At 44.5% G+C, this 21,386-nt stretch overlaps 2 protein-coding genes across 4 annotated transcripts; both read right to left on the bottom strand.

Moving 5' to 3' along the window:
• Window positions 1-4,725: 4,725 nt before the first annotated feature.
• macc1 (MET transcriptional regulator MACC1) lies at window positions 4,726-10,087 on the bottom strand. Of its 2 annotated transcripts, XM_037455002.2 has the most exons (5): window positions 9,975-10,087; window positions 8,757-8,876; window positions 6,603-8,638; window positions 6,259-6,447; window positions 4,726-6,156 (listed from the first exon to the last, which is right to left on the bottom strand). In XM_037455002.2, exons 2-5 carry the CDS (start codon window positions 8,869-8,871, stop codon window positions 5,953-5,955), a joined length of 2,544 nt encoding a protein of 847 aa, XP_037310899.2. In that variant the 5' UTR covers window positions 8,872-8,876; window positions 9,975-10,087; the 3' UTR covers window positions 4,726-5,952. The 2 variants fall into 2 exon arrangements, with proteins under 2 accessions (XP_037310899.2, XP_037310898.2); XM_037455001.2 differs by lacking the exon at window positions 9,975-10,087 and having other exon boundaries at window positions 8,757-8,886.
• Window positions 10,088-14,238: 4,151 nt separating this feature from the next.
• Window positions 14,239-17,371, bottom strand: sp8b (sp8 transcription factor b). 2 transcript variants are annotated; one of them, XM_037455142.2, is made up of 2 exons: window positions 17,248-17,371; window positions 14,239-16,777 (listed from the first exon to the last, which is right to left on the bottom strand). In XM_037455142.2, the coding sequence occupies exons 1-2, from the start codon at window positions 17,266-17,268 to the stop codon at window positions 15,440-15,442; spliced, it is 1,359 nt and encodes a 452-aa protein (XP_037311039.1). In that variant the 5' UTR covers window positions 17,269-17,371; the 3' UTR covers window positions 14,239-15,439. The 2 variants fall into 2 exon arrangements, with proteins under 2 accessions (XP_037311039.1, XP_037311038.1); XM_037455141.2 differs by lacking the exon at window positions 17,248-17,371 and adding an exon at window positions 16,978-17,121.
• Window positions 17,372-21,386: the final 4,015 nt, after the last annotated feature.

Below are 21,386 nucleotides of genomic sequence, written 5' to 3'. Positions count from 1 at the left end.
CTGTTACACAGTAAAACAATATATAATTATATAGTGTTGAAAATGGAACACCGTAAAGGTGTTCTATCTGTGACTGGTACTGAGGCGATTCAGCAAATCCTAAACCATTCGATGGGTGGTGCTCAACTCTTTTAAATCTGGCCGCCAGGTTTTCTAATTGTACAGCTGAACATTATGTTTCAGTATGTTTGTCACTTTCAAGGGAAAAAATTGGAAATGAAGTGACATCTACATCTTAACTCATAATTGATCAGCGTTACCTAGTTCAAATGGTTTGATTGTTCAAGCCTGCCAGCTTGCGAGCTTGCGTGTTTGAGTCCTGGTTATGCAAAATGAATGAATGAATTTTGTTGTTTGTTTATATTTTGTTGTATTATATGTCTGATACACATAAAATTGCTGCCACGATTATGCAAATTCAGATAAAGCAAATGTTCAGCCTGCCGAGTGTAATCCATCGTGCTTCCCTCCATAGAAAATGTAAGGTATTCATTGACCTCCTATAAATCAATGATTAGGTGTGTCCCCACCATTAGTGAATAGCAAAACAATGAATAACTATGCAAGCAAATAAGAGTGAAACCCTTGTAAAGCTCATATTATATATTCATAATTCATAATATTTTATGAATATTCTTGCATGTTTTTTGTTTCACTCGCTTTGTACAACAACACAACGCCACATACAACCCATTCTCTGCTGTTGGATAGACACGTGAAGGGCTGTTAAATATATGTTTATTAATAGTGTTTTTCAATCTTGGCACACATTCTGCACATCAATGTACCAGCAATGAATGATTATAATATTTGCACTCTCACACTGCTCCTGTAAAAGGCCCCTAAAACAAAAGTGGTCACATTTCATTAGTCAAATATTTCAACGCCTCACTGCATTTGAGAAATGGGGGCCTGAAAAGGCAATGTCCATTTTTAAAGTGGGTCCCCAAAACGTTTTCTGTTCCCCTGATTCTGCTGTCATGCAGTCAGAAGCTTCACTCTGTGTTTTTATGACAGCAAATGCTACATCCTTTGTAAAAAAAACTAGAAAACAAACCAACGATTAGATCATATTGTACTTATCTTAAGCCTTAGGTTTGCAGTTCTGTGAACTACTACACATTCATTAAGTATTTAGACTGTGAGTGTGCAGTAGAGGTAATCTTATACCAACAATGTTCAGTATTGATATCAAATATTCAATTTATGTTAACTATTTATCTATAATGACTCTAATGTTTGGGATGTGGACTTATTCCTCTTCTCTCATATTTGATTCTCAATAAAACAGTGAAGCTTTGTCCTGTTGGTTTAAAGGAGTCCTATTTGATTCATTATATTTCAAAAGTCCTTTTATTTATTGTGTCTAAGTAATGTTAAAGTTGTTATGATGTCTTGATAAGGAACTTATGCACAGACAATGAGGTGCAGTTTCTCTGATATTTATTTACTTGCTGCCACGTATGTATTTCAGGCGAACCAGGAGGTATCGAAATAAAAAAAGGAAGAAGGGTGTCACTACTTTGTCTGATGAATGTTTATACAAAGCTTTTTTTTTGTGACATAACGTCTCTCGGTTACGTATGTAACCTTCGTTCCCTGAAGGGAACGAGACGCTGGGTAAAGACGCTGTGAGAACGCCCATGCGTGACCGCGTCATGAAGCACGTGTGGAATCTAACCAATGGCGAGCTGGTACGTCATAGCGGGGACGCCGGACCAGGGCGCTATAAAGGGACCCGAAGGGCAGGACTATTCATCTCTGAAAGGCCGAATCGAGTGCCACGGGCAGGCCGGGAGTACGGCACAACGTTTACGCGGCGTCTCGTTCCCTTCAGGGAACGAAGGTTACATACGTAACCGAGAGACGTTCCTTATCAGGGAACTCGAGCTGCGTAAAGACGCTGTGGGAACACTTATACCCACTCACCATACGAGCAAGTGACCGTGGTGTGAAGTTCAAGACGCACACTCAGACGAGAGCACCTGTGCTCCAGGTGTAGCGTTAAGGTCCAGGTGGTAGAACCTCACGAACGTGTGGGGAGAGGACCAGCCTGCCGCCATGCAAATGTCGTGAAGCGACACTGTTCCCGACCTAAGGCCTTTAGAAGGCGCCATACCCCTAGTAGAATGGGCCCGGACAGCCAAAGGTGCGGGCTGGCCGGCCGATTCGTAAGCAAGTGTGATGGCCTCAACCACCCACTTGCTCATCCTCTGCTTAGTGACTGGGCCACCAGTATTGGGGGGCCCGAAGCATACGAACAGCTGTTCGGAGAGCCTACACAGGGCGGTCCTGCGGACGTACAAGTCTAGGGCTCTAACTGGGCAGAGGAGGTTAAGCTTGTCTGGTCCGACGTCAGAAACGGGGGAGGACAGAAAGCCTGCAGCACAATAGGCCCGACCGAAGCGGACAGGACCTTGGGAATATAGCCGGGGGAGGGAAGTAGTCCAAGCACGATGGGGCCACCGAGAGGGCTTGCATATCTCCAACTCTTTTGAGGGAAGAAATAGCGAGCAGGAAGAGGGTCTTAAGCGCCACATACTTCACTGCGACCTCTGCCATGGGCTCGAAGGGAGCACCGGAGAGACCCTCGAGTACAATGGCCAAGTCCCAGGACGGAACTCTAGTGCTAGCTGCTGGCCTCAGCCTCAGAGTGCCACAAAGGAAGCGAGATACTAGCGGGTGTCTCCCTAGAGAGCGCCCGTCTAGTAGGGCATGGGATGCCGACAGGGCCGCCACATACACTTTGATGGTGGACGGGGATAAACCTGTGGCAAAGCGCTCCTGCAGGAACTCCAGTACTGAACCCACCGGGCAGTTGACTGGGTCCAGCTGACGTTGCCCGCACCAAGTGGCAAAGAGCTTCCATCTACCGGCATACATCTTCCTTGTGGCGGGGGCTCTAGAGTGAAGGATGGTCTCCACGGCCTGGGTCGAGAGACCGGCTCCTAGGAGGCGGGTCCCCTCAAGGGCTATGCCGGCAGTCTCCATGGCTGTAGACGAGGGTACAAGAGGGCCCTCAACGCCTGAGCCCGCAGGTCCACCCTGATGGGGTCTCCCACAGAGGACCTGCGAGGAGCGACGAAAGGTCTGTGAACCATACTAGAACCCTTGGCGGCAGCGCAACCAGGGAACACAGAGGACGAACCGGCGTCCCTCTGGAGGTAAACAGGTCCAACTCGGCAGTGCCGAGGTGTTACCAAAGGAGTTCCACCACACCGGGATGGAGTCTCCAGTCCCTGGGCCTCGGCCCCTGATTCGACAGAGTGCCTGCCCCCTGGGCCAGGGCCCGCAGGCAACGCCGAGTGATCTTGACCAGGCGGCGCTGGTTTCCCTTCGGGGAGAACCTCCTGCCATGCCCCCACTGAACAGTGGATGGCTGGCCTAGCTTGACTGCACGAGGGGTCGAAACTGCTCGAGTGGGAGACGGATGTGCCCGCGTCATGGTCGAATCCCAAGTAACGCCCGGGAATGTGGTCCAGTGCACTGGGGACAGCACGCTTCTCCTGGCGTTGCGCCTCAGCCCCAGCAGGGTGATGCGCTGTGCATATGGCGCTAAAATCAACCCGTTGCTTGTAAAGCTCGAAATGTGGATGCCCTGGAGACTCCCTGGCGCACGCCGGTAGATGGATGCTGATTGGCCACTTGGTGTGGGCAACGACAGCTGGAGCCAGTTAACTGCCCAGTCGGTTCAGTACTGGAGTTCCTGCAGGTTTATTCCCGTCCACCATCAAAGTAAATGTGACGGCCCTGTCGGCAGCCCATGCCCCACTAGACACGTTCGTGAGGTTTTACCACCTTGGCCTTAACGCTACACCTGGAGCACAGGTGCTCGTCTGAGTGTGCGTTTTAAAAACTTCACACCACGGTCACTTGCTCATATGGTGAGTGGGTATTGGGTTCCCACAGCGTCTTTACGCACTCGATTCGGCCTTTCAGAGATGAATGGTCCTGCCCTTCATCTCTGAAAGGCCGAATCGAGTGCCACGAAGGTTACATACGTAACCGAGAGACGTTCCCTCTCAGGGAACTCGAGCTGCGTAAAGACGGTGTAGAGTGAATTTTCAGGTGTTGGGCAAAAGTGTTGAAGTGCAGAGTTGAAATCACACTGCAAAAAGATTCAACTCTTACAGAGTGAATTGTACAAAAGAGCTGAAGTCATTATTCAGCATCAAGATCAGATTCATTTGCAACACTTAGTAGTTGAATTAACCTTTTGATAGGATTGAAATGTAACTGTACAGTGTCACACTTCTTGGTTTCAGGCTTAACTCCATGTAATATGGTCCATGGATTGGTGAGGATGCATCAGGAACCACAGGGTTGTTGGTTTGAACCCTGGCTTACCCATGTTCCATGTCAAAGTGTCCCTGAGCAATACACCTAACCCTGAATTGCTCCCTGGGATAAAATGTAAACACCATGTGTTAAAAATGCAACATAAGTTGCTTTTGATAAAAGCATCAGCTAAATGACGTTGTATTCAACACTGAGTAGATTTATTTTGACACTTATTCCGAGTTGAATTGTTAACACTTCGTTGAGTGCTGATTTAACACTGACAAGATTGGGACAATATAAACACCAGCTTAGAGTTAAAATTGACTCTCACAGAGTCAATTTAACTCCCTGAATTTTTCTGTGTAGTTTTCCTACATTTTAACTTGGTATATTAGTTGAACCTCTTCACGTATTAGATAATGCATCACTCATGATAACTTACTCCAGTTAGTATTTATTTATATCTCCAGCAACACATCTTCATTTCATAATCAAAGATATTGGCCGTTGTTGAACATTTCAGCGACTGAAGGCACATAGACATACACGTGGTGCGTATGCGGCTAAACTCTCAGCAGTGAGCATTCCATTTGGCCAAGAACACATAATCACACCAACACAATGGCTACTTTATCAATCTTATGAAATGATCTGCTTTGCACATATACCTTAAACATTCTATTACAGTTTAAAATGACATACTCATATTAATGAAATCATAGTCAATGGCACTTTATAGTAGGATCATCATGGTTTGTTTACTGGCATCAGGAAAATGTCACTTTGGTAGAACATTTTCATTTTCAGCACGGAAACTCTAGTCTTGGCAGCTGCAACCATTGAGATTGTTAGTTAGAAACCGAGTTCACATTATCATTAAATAATCTTTTACAGAAAACAACAACTCAAAAATCCCATTGATGCAAACTTCCATAAGGTCGATGTGGATCCATCATATTGTGGATCCCTGAATCCACAATAACTGAATACATTCAGTAATGCACTAGAAGAAATCGATTCCGGCCCGCTGGGGGGTCCAGGGCGGCCCGCCGGATGACTTTTCTATTGTGAGAATTACAGAAAGACGTGAGGCCTGTTGTGTTTAAAAAAATATCGGTATGCAGCGCATACACACATGCATACATACACACATGCATACAAGTTCCGTTTGGTTCCCCGTCGACCGTCCGCGTGCCCCACCCCTGGACCATCCGGGCCAACCCCCCCACCCCCTCCGTCAACCGGACCGTCCCACCCCCCTATGATTTTTAATGGTCTGGCCCACTTGAGATCAAAGTGGGCAGCATGTGGCCTAAACCTAAAATAGGTTTGACACCCCAGTCATAAACATTTGACAAAAAATGATCTTTCACATTAAGGCTTCATCACATTAGTTTACACAGAGACATCAAGAAAAGTGACAACCTACACTACATTTTCTTTGAACTAAAATGAACGTACTGTTACTGTCCTTCATTGCACAAAAATGTGAGAACGTATTTCACATTCACCAAGTGAGAGCCAAACATTTAGTGCAAGTAAAACTATACAAAAAAGCGCTAAGTAACATTAGAAATAACATCAAAGCCTTTTTGCTGTGTAACAAAACCTCTCTGCTTTTCCCAAGTGCGTGAAAGTCGCTGTCATCGCTAGAGTGCCCTTGCATGAAGTTTAGGAATTTGGGTATGCGGAGGCTCGAAAGATATCAAGACAGTTTGCTGTGATGAGGGCACCGGTCAACTGCCTCCACTGTCTGGTGGCCGGGTTTTTCATTTTGTCCAGGACCAAGTGCAGATCCTGGATCATGTCCCTGTAGCTGTCTCCATACCGCAGACTCCAGGAATACAGGAAGTCATAAGCCGGCTTCCACATTGCCTTAAATAGAAAATACAGGAAGAGTCATTCACCACATTCACTGCAGAAAGAGTTTTCTACTCTTTTGTCCATTGCTGTGTCTGTGTGCGCTGTGGAACGGACCTGGGCCACGACTTCCTTGCTCTTCCCTCTGTGCGGTGCCTCGTAGCCCGCTATCTGAGCACTGGATAGTTTGTCCGTCTTCTCCGCAAGTTCCCGCCATCGAGATCCTAGCTCCACGGCTGTGGACAAAATGACTGTGTTCTGAATCAGCTGGGCCACAAGATTCACGGAGTCCATCTTCAACAGACCCTGGGGGGGACAAACAGAGACAGTGTCACCACAACCGAGGGAAACAAATGGCATCAAAGTGTTTTAATGTGTATTATTTGTTTAATTTTGCAGTGTTTTCTTGTTGGAAAAGAACACTAGAGTGAATAGATAGTTGTCATTTCTTCTCTACTTACCACCATGAGCTCATGCAGAAACTTTTTCTTGCTCTTGTCGGCATGGCAGTCTTCCTTCAGCTTTTCGAGCACGGAGGCCACTTTGTCGGCCTCAGTTTCGGCCGGCCTCCGGGTGATTGCGTCCAGCGGAAGCTTGCTGTACCCTAACACATCAGCCAGACTCCTCCAGCTCGTTATGTGCTCAGTGACCAGTGTCTGGATGGCGGAGTACATGTAAGTAAGCTTCTTGAAAGGCAGCGTCATGTTGTCCAAGAGGACCTCTGTGCTGACTTGAATGCCGGTGAAGTCAATCACTTGATCCGCGCCTATGAGCTTGAGGTTCCTGCAGTGAACCAAACCAGTCCTACCTCGGAGGAACCCGATATACCATTCCTTCACCTTTGAGTTTCCCACTGACTTGACCGTCTCTCTGGATAAGAGGGCCACAGTGTCCCCCTTGAAATACTCCAGGAGGTAGTCTACACGCGGCTGGCGGAAGACTGACTTTAAGGCTACACCATAACACTGTAGGTTCACAGGTCTGTCTGCGAATTTGACGGAATCGGGAACACTTTCCTCAGGGATGGGTGGGTTTCTCGTCATTTCAATCTGCTTTTCTGGCAGCCTGGGCACTCGCTTCTCTGATCTGATGGGTGCTGCGGGAGGGGAAGGCACCTGAAAATGTGCAACAACTGCAGTTTTGGAATCTTTCACCTCTAGATCTAACTTAAAAGGAGTCATTTCTGTATTACTAGCACAAGATAACGCAACCGGCAGATGAAAAACCGTGCCTATCAAGAGCCGACTGTGTCTCACTTCTTTCAGGCTGTCCCCGGGTTTGACTTTAAACATTGAGTCTGTGAGGCTGATACCGACACGCAGGTTGTTCAATTTTTCCGGGGTAAACCCATGTTTTCCCCAAAGCTGCAGAACAAGTGCAGGAACATTTTTCTTTCCCCTGGAGATATCTGAAAAAGGAAGCCTCGGCGGTACGTCCTCATGGCCGCAAACTACTATCACGACCTTGAACGATGGATGGATGAACCTGGGGCCATAAACGGCTACCGTGATTTGGCGATCAAGGTAATCCCACACTGACGTAGCAGGAGACTGGATTGCAGATGCCTCTGCAACTGCAATTGCATAAAAATGTGTCTTAAAGTCCCGCAGCTTGATTTGCATTATATTCTTGTAAATGTAACAGTTGTTGACCTTCACATAAGGTCCTTCTCTTTTGTTGGATACCATGCCGACCACAGTACTCATCACCTGACTCAACGGGTCGCTCTTCACCTCTCCGGCCAGTTTCATCTCCAGAGAGATTCCCTCCTTTATGTTGATGTTGCTGAGGACCACCTCGAGAAGTGGACTCATGGTGGTCATGTAGTTGTTGTTGAGTCCGGGAGGAGGGTCTAGCTTTGCTTTCAGTGTGACTTCCTGGACTTCTCCTGGAGGAACATGGCCTTCAGGGAGATGGATGCTAACTTTTGAGGCTGGCAACTGCACTGAGCCTCCGGTGTGGCCGACCTTGCAGATGACCTGATAGTCCGTGGCCTGTGTCTGAGCCCACCCCGGACTCCGGCTCATCAGATTTAGATCCAGACATGAGCGAGTGAGCTGCCTGTGGCTCAGCCAGGCCATCTTGTAGGCCTCCCTGTCGTTCTTAAGCCACTCGAAATCCGGGTTAAGCACCGGCCCCGGCGGTTTGAAGCTGTTCTCTTGTTTTGGCACTTTTCTCTCCAGATCATCCAGGATATCAGAGGCACTTCTGCATCTCCCTGATCTGTCGATGGCTTCGTGTTGGTTTCCCAAAAAGCTCCCTGTGTTCTCTTCATCCGAAGATGTGCTGAAGGCGCCATCGTCATTCGTGTCCAAAGGACTTTCATTGTCTTGTTTCACTTTAAAAGCGCTTGAAAGGGGGTTCTCTGTGCTGCTGTGTTCAATGTCATCTAAGAAAGGATTCGATGCAGACAGTTTGTTCCAGAACGGATTTTTTGACTGAGATGAACGTGCGTCGGATGGCTGTGAAAGTAACCACTCAGAGTTCTGTGACACACCTGGGAAAATAGTAAGATATTTCATGAGAACGTTGGTTAACATTATCTTCAGGTCTTTTTCATTTCAGATTTTCAATTCAGAGCACAGGCTGCCTCCGCTTCAAAGTTAGAATTTTACCATTCCCGCTGTCACTGGTTGTGACTTTGTCATTTAGATCAATCAGTGTCCCCTCAGATTTACTCCGCATGAGACTCCCAACACGACAAAATGAACTTGCTCTTCCAGCTGCCATATCATCTGTAAACATAGAAATGAAATGTGTTTAGTTCTAGATAAACCTGTAGGTTTTGAGTGCTAAACAACATTTTCTTAAATATGCAAACACGGGTCCCAAAGTGTAGACAATTTGATTAGGATTTACCAACTAATACCAAAGCAATAACCACTGTCATTGATTTACAAAACATTAAAAGACACAAGTCATAAGTCATTTGTTAAGCACCGCTTCTCTAGTATAAAATATTAAAGTCTCCTGTCCTAGGTAAAATATTTTGGAAATGCCTTTTTGAACAAAACAAAAAAATTGTTTATATTGGATTCTTAGCAATTGTAATGAGCATATTTTATTAAAAGTTAATCCAGAAAAAATGATAGGCGGATTCATTCTCTAAGTAAAATAGATATCTCTATAGTTTCTGGCTTAAATGTAGACAGACATATCATTTGAGGTGCTGTAACAAGTGACAACCACCTACACCGACATAAGAAAAGACAATAGAATAAAGTTATTGTCCTCGCAGCTATGTTTCCTTTAACACAGACAGCTTCAGCCTCTTTTCACATTGTTACAAAAAAAAACTGTTCAAGCTGAGAATAAAGCCTCAACTCTTCAGCCTGTCACTGTTTGTTTAAAAGGACACTTCCCATTCATAACTTGTCACAGTGAGTCAGTCATTAATAATGTGGTTTCTTACACCAGTGCACAAAAACAGGTTGGTCTTGTCAAGCCTATGACACGAACGTTGATTATCCCCTGCGCTTCTTGCTGTGATCTAAGTGCAGTGCAACTGTAGTACTGACAGTAAAGAATTTACATTTTGATTTGAGGGTTATGTAACGTGGACCCTGTACAGTAGCCCTTCAGTAACTACCTACTTTTAAATTGTTTTAAATAAGATAATAAGGTATAATCTAGGCAGAGTAGGAAACACGGATTCAGACATTAAATCTTGAGATTCACACCAGTCTCACTGAAATGTATCCCTCGGTCTGTCAGTGTCAGCAGGTGGCTTTTGCTTCATAGCTACTCAATAGTTACACATTAACAAGACTAACCCGTACTGGCCCCTGAAACAAGAAAAATCAGCAAATTCGAAGAAAGAAAAAGTTTGATACCGTCAGCATGAGGTGGTTGTAGTTTTGCTCCGGAGCGTTAAGGATAGAATAGAAGACAATCCACTGTCTTTACACACTTTTTTTTTCAGGGGCGTTTCTATGACGTCCACCTCCTCGCGTTACAGCTCTTTGCGCTTGTTTGCTCCCAGGCCCGGTGCATGCTGGGACTGGGAGTGTACAATTGGACAGGACCGCCGGCTTTTTCACAGTGGGGTGACTACAACACCCAGCGTGCACCGCTGCCTTTACGCGGCGGACTCACACCTGAAACTGAGCGATACCAAACGCAGTTTCGACGGTAGTCCCCGTTTAGTGATAAGCCTCCTGGCGAGGCTCTAATAACAACGTGCTCGAGCAGGTCGCAGGGGACACGGTGAACAAACATTTAAACATTTGTTCCATGTATCCACACTCGCACAGAGAAGGCCCCACTACGTTGGAGGAATTTAGCAGGTATAATGGGTCTGGTGCTTTACTTGCTTGTTGCTGACATCTTGGTCATTCATTTGAGCATCTAGATTTCATAAACACATAAAGTGAGTCTTATTGATTTTGTATTACGGTTTTGATAAACTACATTATAACCAAAATGAACTATGAAGCTAATCTCATCAAGGACACAAGTCGTGTTACCACACATAACTCTTTCAGCTGCGTGGCTTTGCAGATGCATGCCAAAGTTGTATGAAAAGTAACAGCTTCAAGTACACCTTTTGTGAGAAACTGATTAACTGTTATCTCCGCTGATATCCGCGCTGAAGTTCGGTCAGACAGGTTGGGGGCTTTGGATGCAGGCCCTGGCATCCAGGTTCACAAGGAATGCAGCTTAGTGCTCCTGAGTAGATTATGAATTTTCATGCAGTAAATGTGGTCAGTGGCTGCTGCAGTCTGGACTTTAGCATGACTGATTAACATCCCCCTCCTACACAAAAGAAAGTATTTCATGTGGGATTGAGAACACACTTAAATCAATGTTGAAATGAGTCCAATGTTTCATATCTGAACTCCCTCTCTGTTTTGCTCCGTTGGTTATACTGAGTTGTGCATGTGTGATTGAATACGAAAGCCACATTTCTCCCAACCCTGTTCCCATCATCTCATTTGTCAGCACAGAGACAGATTATATGACCTGTGTTACACATATGCAACTTCTGTTTGTATTTTTACAAATACATACTGATGCATACAGGATTTATCAAAAAGGGGACACACTATGTCATGCCATTGCACCTTAAACTAAGCAGTACAAAGTATTGTGGGTCAAAATTGCCTGAAAAGCCTGCTGACTTGCATACTGCTAAACAGGACCAGATGCAGTAGGACAACCTGGAAGTGTTGACATATTGAAAATAACATATACTATTGGTACATACGAAATATTAGTTCTGGCTAAATAGTATGATAGCATGGGTATTGTCAGGCACAAGTTACTCTTGAGTAATGAAAGACCGATGAGTGGCCAATTCTGCTCCCTTGTAGCATCCTGCTGGAGGCATTTTTACTTACAACAGATTTCATGGAAAGAACACAAATTTTTTTGAGCTGCTTTAGGAAATTTCTGACTCTTTCTCAAGTGAAGAAGTCAAATACGCAGATGGTATAAATATTGGAAATGAGTGATGTTTGAATTCCATTTCAGTGACCTCAGTGTCAGGTTCATGATATTGTGCACGTCACATCTACCATAATTTTTGACAGTAGTCAAATTAAATTCAAATGCAAGGCTAACATTTAGGAAACAGCAAAGAATTCATATTTCTGCCACTAAGTGGAGCTATTTAGCCCTCGTTCCTTTGTTCAGACTTTCCAGTGATTTATATCGCTCATCAGTTTCACCAAGGTTTCTCATGCTTTACCTGCAAGAAGATCCTTCATCTTGAGTGAAAAATGTCTTTCACGTTGTTCCCATAATCTTGACAAAAACCATATGGGTTTCAGAGAGAACTATGACTACATCTTACGTGTCTCTAGCCTCAAAGACTTTGAGGCCACTGACACTAACATATTCTCTCGTTTTTGACTTTTTTTTTCACCAATGGTGTTCCCTCAATCTTTCACTTTGATCCTGATTCTTACAAAAGATGGGATGACTTCATCAAAGCGGCTTCTTAAGACCCAGCAACAGAGCTGAGGTTTAGTCTGCAGGTACTTCACTCATCCACCAGGCAGGTGAAACGCCACCTGTGACTTAAATGAATCTAAATTGCTGAAAGCATTGTATAAGGGCATTGCTGTCAGGTTTGCTGCAATTACTGTTAATTATTGTCACTCGCCTTTTAGCCCCGTCAAATTGCCTTTCCCAGGAGATTGGTTGGTTTGATGACAATGACAGTGTGGTTGGTGGTTTCAACCACAAAATTGGCCACAGATGCATCATCTGTGAGAGGTGTTACCACAACACTGTGATTTGCCGTTAGAGCCAGAAAGTCAATATATATTTCATCAAGCCGTTGGAAGCTTGGAAATCCATGACTTTTATTAAGCGCAATACAGCATTTCAACATTTCTTAAGACCATTGTAGGATAATATAATTTTTCTTCTGTTTTTTTCAGTGATTGGATACATCCAGGGTTTTGGCTGTCAGCGTGCTGTGCGCGCTAAACCTAAACCTATTATTGTGGCCTTCATCGCCACTTGGCCGCTTACCCTCTTCATCCTGGCATGTGTGCCCTTGCTCTCTGAGTCGATGCCACAACAGTCTGTGAAGGTGTTAATAAGATGACAACACAGTGCTCTCGGAAACATTAAGCTGAAATTACTCTATTTGTAGTCAATAATTACTTTTTCATGCTTTACTCATTTGTGGAGGCTGTGGAAAACTTCAGGGCGGTTATTTGAAAGAAAATTGTATTTTCTGTTTTATGGGGACTTTGACTAAACCATATTCTCACACACTTCCATAGCAGTTTGTAGTAAGAAGACTAATTGTTCAAATAATCAAATATCCTTCAGTACAGGTTATTGTCAGTTTATGAAATATATTTAAAAACACTATTGTGTCAGTGGAAAAATGGCAATCTTACCTGGAAAAGTCTTCTTGAAAACTATCTATAACTATATCTCACCCACCCTCCGGTTCTGCCTACTGAAACAAAATGAATTATTTTGAATGCCAAGAGCTGTAAGTACTTTGTCTTTAGCATTTCTATCTTGATTTTGTTTCTAACATTTTCAGAGCATTCGTAGTGATAAAAATCTAATTCTGCTGTTATAAATTGATAAAGGTCGGACTATAATTGCCGTGGTGGAACGTAGAGACTCTAGATGGCGCCACACAGCTGTGCAAAGAAATCAGTCTAGTCGAAATGTTTTGGTTTAGTTTACCCTCAAGCCATGTACCCGGTACATTAACGCATCAAACAAGAGACTGGATGGTACTTTCCGAAATTATCATGTGACATAGTTCAAGGGATTTTTTGAAAGTTATTGCGCACACTGTAATGTGGATGTGGGTGCGTCAAAATACCATAAAAGAGAAAGAAGAATTTATGAAAGAAGGGTTACCTCTATTATCACTTGTAGCTGACAGAAAATACAAAAAAGATGCTTTGAGATGAGGCTTCAGTTTTTAAATCCAAATAAAAAAATAAAGACAAATGCATTGCTAAGAACTAAATGAACTTCTGATCCTTTTTGTACTGGAAACCGATTTAGTCGGATCTTAAATGAATGCAAATTCTAAAACAATACTGAACAGACACAACACACAACAGAATTATCTTTTTTTAAATTCTATTACACTATTTTAAATATATGCAGACCCCTCTGCGTAATGTGAATATGTATTTGTAAACATTCATATCTACCGCACATTATCAACACATTTGGAATCAACAAAATGTGCTGGTTTTGGGGGAATGTCATGGTGACCAAGAAAGTTCATTTTTGAATATCAGAGAGATAATAAAAAGCTTCATATAAATTAAACCAATAAAAAAAATGAAGGTTGCATCAGTGCATCTTACCTCTCGGGGTGATGTGTGTGTGATTAAAAAGTCGATCATGGGTTTTTGATCCGTTTTAACTTCGGACTCAGAGGTTTTAAGTTTTATTGTCTAGCTCAACAGAAAAACTTGGGCATGGTGCCTGGATATAAATTTGTACAACACTGACCTAGAGTTTATTAAAAGCATTAAATAGTTTCATTGTATTATTAATGTGTAAACTAATTTCTGAGCGAGGCCTCGACCGTGCTGAAGGCCTCTGATCCCACTGAAAACAGACACATTTAAAGACCACCAGATGAAACGCAACATCGCCGTTAATTCATTAAAATTACACTATGTTCATATAGAATAGTACATTCCAATCATTATGACCATTTCTAAACTTCCTCGTCTGCCATTCAATCGTTTTAATCGACTCAACACTCAAAGAAACGGAGTCAATCCACTGCTTCTGAATTCATACTGACTTTATTGATTGGCTCACATAAAAAGCCATTCTCGGAGGGGAAAAAATATCATTGTAAAATTAAAATCACTTTACAACATGCTTACTTAAATTAAATGAGTGGGCAAACAGTAAACGATTTCAAAACCTCACAAATAAATTCAAAGTGCGCCTAATGATAGACCCCCTAATTACAAGGAAAAACTCGTGGTTAAATATAACTCCCCACAATACATTTCATATCATGTCAAACAAAAATCCAAGTACATTTTCGTATATTTTCAAATATTTACTAGAGTCCATATACAACTAGAAATACCTATACAAAATCGTCTCCCGGACAAATACATTACTCACCTTTACATCGGGCTGTAATTATTCTAAACTACATTTCTCATTATGTACAACACATTTTGCAGCAAAGTAGAAGCAGCCTCAACTGGTCTCCTTACAAACTCTGCGCGCGCACTGTAGGCTGTTGAATGGCAATCTGTGATATAAACCTACAGCTGCTCCTCCGTTATCAAACGCTTGATATGATCAGACAGGATAAAACGAAACTATCCATCCCGTATCTGACCACACTCTACAGGTATTTGTTCCTACCGAGCAGTCCATCCACAGGGACACAGATGATACGTTTTGCTGCTCGATAATAAAGTGCCAGGGTTTGGTTTTGAATAATATGTATGACAGAAGAAGAACAACTTAGCAGACCTTTTTTTTACAGCAGTGTTTATATAATTTGCTCCTCTTATGCTGGGAAATAAAACAAAAAAGGTAGAATTCAATATCGGATTACAAAAAAAAAAGTTTCAGTTGTGCCCTGTTCCAGTGTCCCCACAATAACTCGATTATGCTTCCACACCGCAGATGTAGTCTATTAATGAGACGTTTCTGATGGAACAGCTATGTAAGTAATTAGTAGTCTTAAAAAGGTCAAGAAATCGAACAGGCCTATTTTCTCATTGTGAAGCTTTTTGCATACACCAAAGTATGTCCACTTCCGTGTCCCCTGGGACAACTCCATCCCGACACTTGTTTTACACAGTTTTTACTTCACCGAGTAGTCTTAGAGGCCGTTCATGCCCACCCCCTGGGTGGACTCAGGTGGGTGCAACAGGTCAGGGGAATGGCACGGGGGGCTTCCCGGCGCACTGTGCTCGCTGTCGGTATCACTACCCCTCTTCCCTCCGCTGCCACCGGAGCCAGAGCCTCCGGATCCTCCGGCGCTGTGAGTCTTTACGTGTTTGCTCAGGTGATCGCTGCGCATAAATCTCTTGTTGCATACCGGACAGGCGAACCGTTTCTCCCCGGTGTGCGTGCGTAAATGTCGCTGGAGCTCGTCGGAGCGCGTGAACCTCTTGCCGCAAAAGAGCCAGTTGCACACGAACGGCCTCTCGCCGGTGTGCCACCTCAGGTGCGCCTTTAGGTGCGACGTTTTCCCGTAAACCTTCCCGCAGCCGGGGATGTGACAACTGTGGAGACCTTTCCTCCGCAGGCTGGCGCCGGCCGGTCCCAGTCTCTCCGCCTCCTGGCAGTTCGGACAGTCGCACGTGGCTCTGCCAGAGTACCGGCGCGCGGATGACCTCGGAGACCCCGCTAAAGATGCAGGTGGACCCCCGGAGAGCATAGTGCCCCCCGCCCCGGCTAACGGAGAGGGGCTCGTGTCCGGGTAAGATGACAACACCGGCTTGAAACCGTCCATCAGGTGCTGGCTGGTTGTCAACATGTGCGGAGATGGACTTGTACTGAAAGCCGAGTGACTTAAAGTCGAGTAATCGGAATTATATCCGCCCAGAGGAGAGTGCAAGGAGCTCTGGAGTCCACCGGAATGCAAGGACGTCTGTAGTGCCGCTCCGTTAGGGTTCTGAACATCGATCCAACCCGCTCCCACGTCCCACCACGCCGAGGCTCCGGAGGTCCCAACCTCTCCCGTGGGGATCCCGGGATGGGACGACTTGAACCAGGAATCGTAGGGATGCGCAACGCTCATTCTCGGATATATGCCTTGCAAACTGTCCACTGAGGTGTGCACTTTCGAGATGAAAACCGGCTGGTGGCTGGCTTCTTGAGAGCTGCCGGAAACCGACGCTTGGAAAACCGAATAATCGTTTCCAAAGTGTGAGCCGGATGAGGCACCAGACGTGAGGGAAAAGGCGCTGGATCCGGTAGAGGTGTTTGTGCCGAAAGAGTCCGAGATGCCGGATCCATTGCGGGACACCCCGAAGCCGGAAAGGCCGGACCCGAGGCTGCAGCTGCTCGCAGCGGCTCTTTTCCACGGGTGGAAGCCTTTCCCAAACGAGGACGAATTATCCGAAATGGTGGACGGTGAAGGGCTCGGACTCCCAATTTTATTACATGTTGCAGCTAACATGGCTAAAGGAGTCGATCCTAATCTCGGCTCCTCCTGAAAGAACAAGAAAGGCTGTGAGTGACTGAGCAGTGGGACAAGTTTGACTAGTTATTCAGAGACATTTTCTATGCAGTATTTCAGCTCGAACCATAACGGTAAGATCGCAAAACAGCTGGTTTAACAAATCGTTTGCTTCGTATTGGGTTTTAAAGCAATCAAACACAGCATAGAGTAGCCTTTTATCAATTTCCTACCTTGACCAACAGAAAGTAGACAACCAAAACGCGACGCGCGGCGCTTACGAATGCATGAAAACGGGACACGGATGAAAAACATGCGTGTTTAGAGCACCGGGTCAGACTCCTATCCCGTCTACAGAGCCTCAGCTTTCTCATACGAAGCACTTGCTGAAAATAAAACTAAACGCACTTTGCGGCCGCAGTAAGTTTAATCCCTCCCTCCCCCCCCTCCGCCGGACAATGGCAAGAACTAATTAAACCAGAAAGAAAGTCCTTTCGACTCACCCCTAGAAGTGAAGTTGCCATCACACAAAAACACTGCCCTCCTCAGAGGATCTTTTTATATTTATGAATCAGAGCACTGTTTTTTTTAGAGGTGTGCAATACAATGATGTGTTCCGCCCATTCTTCTACAATTGTAGGCTCCTCTCCGGCTTTGAAGTGCCGCTGTGACACGGGCGACCAATCAGCTGCTGCGTCCCGCCGCACCGCCACACACTACAGTGAGGTCATCAATGGAGCGCCTCAGACAGCTTTCCACCCTCCTCCACCCTCCTCCACCCCCTCCCACCTCCGCCCCCTCCATAATAAAAGACAGCGGAAGGAAGGTAAAGTTAAATCAGAGTGAATTAGGAAGGAGGAATTAGGGGGCCACTTATTGAAATTTTACAGAACATCACGTTCCATAAATGTGAGGGGAAAGCGGGGTTTATGAGGTGCGCTTGGTGATGTGGCTGGCGGTGAAAGGAAAATGGAGGTAAACTGCGACGACACCGCGACCCACGCGCAATAAAAGTGAAATTCGTTTAAAAGTTCAGTTTCTATTTTTAATTTGTTTTAAATCAGGCTTGTCTTCAGCGGTCCTGAGGGCTGGCCTACTCAGGTCCTCTCACCTCCAAATGTAAACTAATTCCCTATTGATATACACACCGCTAGAACTCTAACTGGGTCAACTGCAGTTCATGCATTCGAGTGTATTTACTTCAGCGCATCCCCTTTTCCTTTTAAGCTGCTCAGGAGTTTTATTGTAAGTTTCCTTATGTACCCCCCCCCCCCCACCCCCCATGTCCCTGACATTAGAAGCCTATCCCGGCACAAATAGCCCTGCGGGATTTTTCACTTTTAACTTCTCAGGAATTAATATCCACAAACTATTACACAAGATATAAGGGCTGCATTGTTCCGTTTTTTAACTTATTGAAACGTCTCAAACTTTCACATGACTGTAATTGCGTTCAATTATCTTAACAGTTTTGATTAAAAATGGTAGATGACGCATTCCGTTTATTATGCTCCCTATTAGTCTGAAACAAATGACGAAGAAGATGAGGATGGGGGTCAGTGACTTTTGAGCATTTTCAGCCTCACATGGACCAAATTCAAAAATGATTTGTCGGCAAAAGATACTGTCGGTGCCCCCTGCTAACTGGGAGTATTTATTGAAGTAATGTATTGCACTCACTCAGACTTAAAATAAAATGGTACGGCCGCTCAATAGAATCGGTTCATCTCTTTGCTCGGTGACATTTAGTTAAACGTGCGGAGGAAGCTCCTGTTACATAATAAGAACTTGGAGGTAAAACGCGCGTTGAACCCTGGGACTCCGTGGGCACTATTAGCATGCAGTGCGCACTGGGACCATACATTTCATTTGAATTTCAAATTTAATAACGCAGGAGGTTTTTAATCATCCGCAGTTTTATTTGTTTGATATTAACATGCTTATTGACCGGGTCTGTTGACCAGCTTGGTCATTACAGGACAGGGAAAAGTTAATTAAAACGACCAGAGATTATTCATCACATCATCTGCCTAACCCATGTCGCTTCCTTTATTGCACAGCGTGATAGATGGACTATCTGATTAATTCCTGTGTTTCTAGGATTGGACACCAGCATTTTGGATTAATTTACACTGCTTTACCCTCAAGTGTAAAAAATGAGCTAATACAAAACAGCCCCCCCAAAAAAAGGTTAGACCGTGATAATTATTGTTACAGCAAATGTGTTATTGCTCCGCGTTTAGAGACCGTTTTAATAATTGTATAACGTTTGTTCGAATCAGTATCACAATATATGTGTATTTTAAGTTATTCTTTAAATTTAAATCTACGAGCGTTTGTTCTCAAATGTGTCGATTTGATTGTTTCAGAGAAATCCAAAATGAAATCACAATAAGCTTTACACTCATATGAAAGCAAGGAGAGATTTTAGATAAACGGAGAAACACACCCTCGCTTGCCTTATTGATGTTGGAGATAAGAACGGACTTCCATCGATCTGTTTTCAGCTCATTCATTTTTTTATTTCCGTCAAACTAAACAATCACAAAAAAAAAACATGTAACAGCGTTTAAAGGCAAATTCAATTGGACATAGTAATGCCGAGAATAATACCTACATACCGTGCAGCGCCGCTCCGTAGTGCATTGATTGACCCTCGACGTTTGCTCTCAGCAGAATAAAACACAACATCTCCTGCTGTCGGTGTGATCATGAACCATGCCAGATAAACGTTTCACCGGCAATTCAATAAGGAATAACTTAGAAAAGATCCGCAGTGCCCTGTTTCCACTACACCGAACCGCTAACATCTCTCAGGAGATCCGAGTATTACATGTTTATATAATTCGAGATTACATTTCCCACATTAACAATTAAACACCTGCAATCAAACTGGTCCCCCCCCCCCCTTTCCTCTTCCTCTCAGATGGGATGGCATCACAATATTATGCGCAATAGTGATTTTACGCATTTGGAGAGGAAGGTATATCTACAGGGGACATGTCGGCCTCTTGTGACAAATTACCAAGCGATCAGAGCAGCAAGAAGGATGTCAGAGGTCAGCGTGATAACTGCACGAAGGGGAAACGTTTCGCTGCTGGAGCTGCAGAGGTACAAGATATATTTAATCCGCGTGCACGTTGAGATGCGAGTGTCTAATTTATTCGTTGCGCACTACTTCTAAAATAAAAACAACCCCACTTTCTTTTTGCCTGTTGCGTTCAGCAGACCGGGTGTTGGTTCACATGTTGTGCACAGGTTGTTCTTATCGGGCGTCTGTAACTGTAAGCCGCATTGGACAGATGTCCCCATTGAAGGCTTTCTTCTCCTACACACACGGGCTATATTACCATCATGAAATCAAACTCAAAACCTGTCCCTTTCGCCACCATAATGACCGAGTTATTCTGGGCCGCTGAGCACGAACAAAGTGGGTTCAATATTGCGTGCTGCAGACTCACTCCGCTTAGAGATCCAGGAGAAAGGAGTCAAGCCAGAGATGCACGGACATACTTTAATGTGGAAATTTACATAGCAATTCTATATAGTAAGGTTTTTCCTTTTTATTAAAAAATCTGGGAAAAAACTGAGGTAATCACTTCTTGCTTTCATAAGCAATTAGCAGATGGCTGTTGCTTATACTCCTTTCTTTCCTGCATAATTATTTAAAAATAGAAACATATAGGGTGCATGGTTAAAACCCTAACCCTAACTCGACAGATTATCTCCCATCCGATCAGAGTGAATATGTGACTTTACTTGTTTCTGCATCAAAACATTTCTACTGTCCCCACAGGCTCTGCATGTGTAACTGTAAAGTGCGCAGAGACTAAGGGAGCAAGGTCGCTTCGTTTTGGTTTTTCTCTCTTCGCCAGGAGGTTGGAAAGAGCAGATGTCCGTCTGCGCTTTGAGCTGCCAAGTGGGTCCGGAGCGGGGCAGCCACAGACACAAGGGCCCAAATGGTGTGACAAAAGATGTGCAGGAAGCCCCTCTCCGCCTGGGTGAGCCACAGAGAGGGTCTCCCTTCTCCGCCAGCCTGCATGGACACTTGCAACACGAGCCAGAGCGGGGGCCACAAAGCCATGTGTTGCCGGCTGGGATGACATGCAAACCAACACTCAAATTAAACACAAACATGAATGCACCTATGCAGGAATGTGCCAAAATCGGCCAATACACCTACATCGCCATCAATGCACACTACGCACTGCCCTCTGCCTGAAATCTACCAATATTGATCCTTTTTTCTAAAGCCTTTATATCGATAGCAAGTAGGATGTATTTCAAACAGGCTGCTGACAATGACGAAAGTAACATATTAATTATGCGTGCTAAAAAAAATAGACAAAATAACCCTACTAATCTATTTATCAGTATCTTATCAAACTTGGAAAGGGTGTATGGGGTCATGAAAGGGGGGGGGGGGTCTGAAAGTGTTCCAAGCCCAGGTGTGCAGCATGGCCTGTTCTGAAGGGGTGCACTGAACCATAAACAATGATATAAATGTCTGGCAAATAAAATGGCTAGTTAACAATCTTTTGACTGCTCTAACCTCTGAGCCTTTGTCGGGTATCGATCAGGCAGCTGTTCCCGGCTTTGTCTGGTTGGACGGGAGCATCTGGTTCCCCCTGGGATGAATGGA

Source organism: Pungitius pungitius, chromosome 11 (assembly GCF_949316345.1).
Source record: "Pungitius pungitius chromosome 11, fPunPun2.1, whole genome shotgun sequence".
In the NCBI taxonomy this organism is placed as follows: Eukaryota; Metazoa; Chordata; class Actinopteri; order Perciformes; family Gasterosteidae; genus Pungitius; species Pungitius pungitius.
Note: the sequence above shows the minus strand (reverse complement) of the source record. Positions and strands in the feature narration are given on the sequence as shown.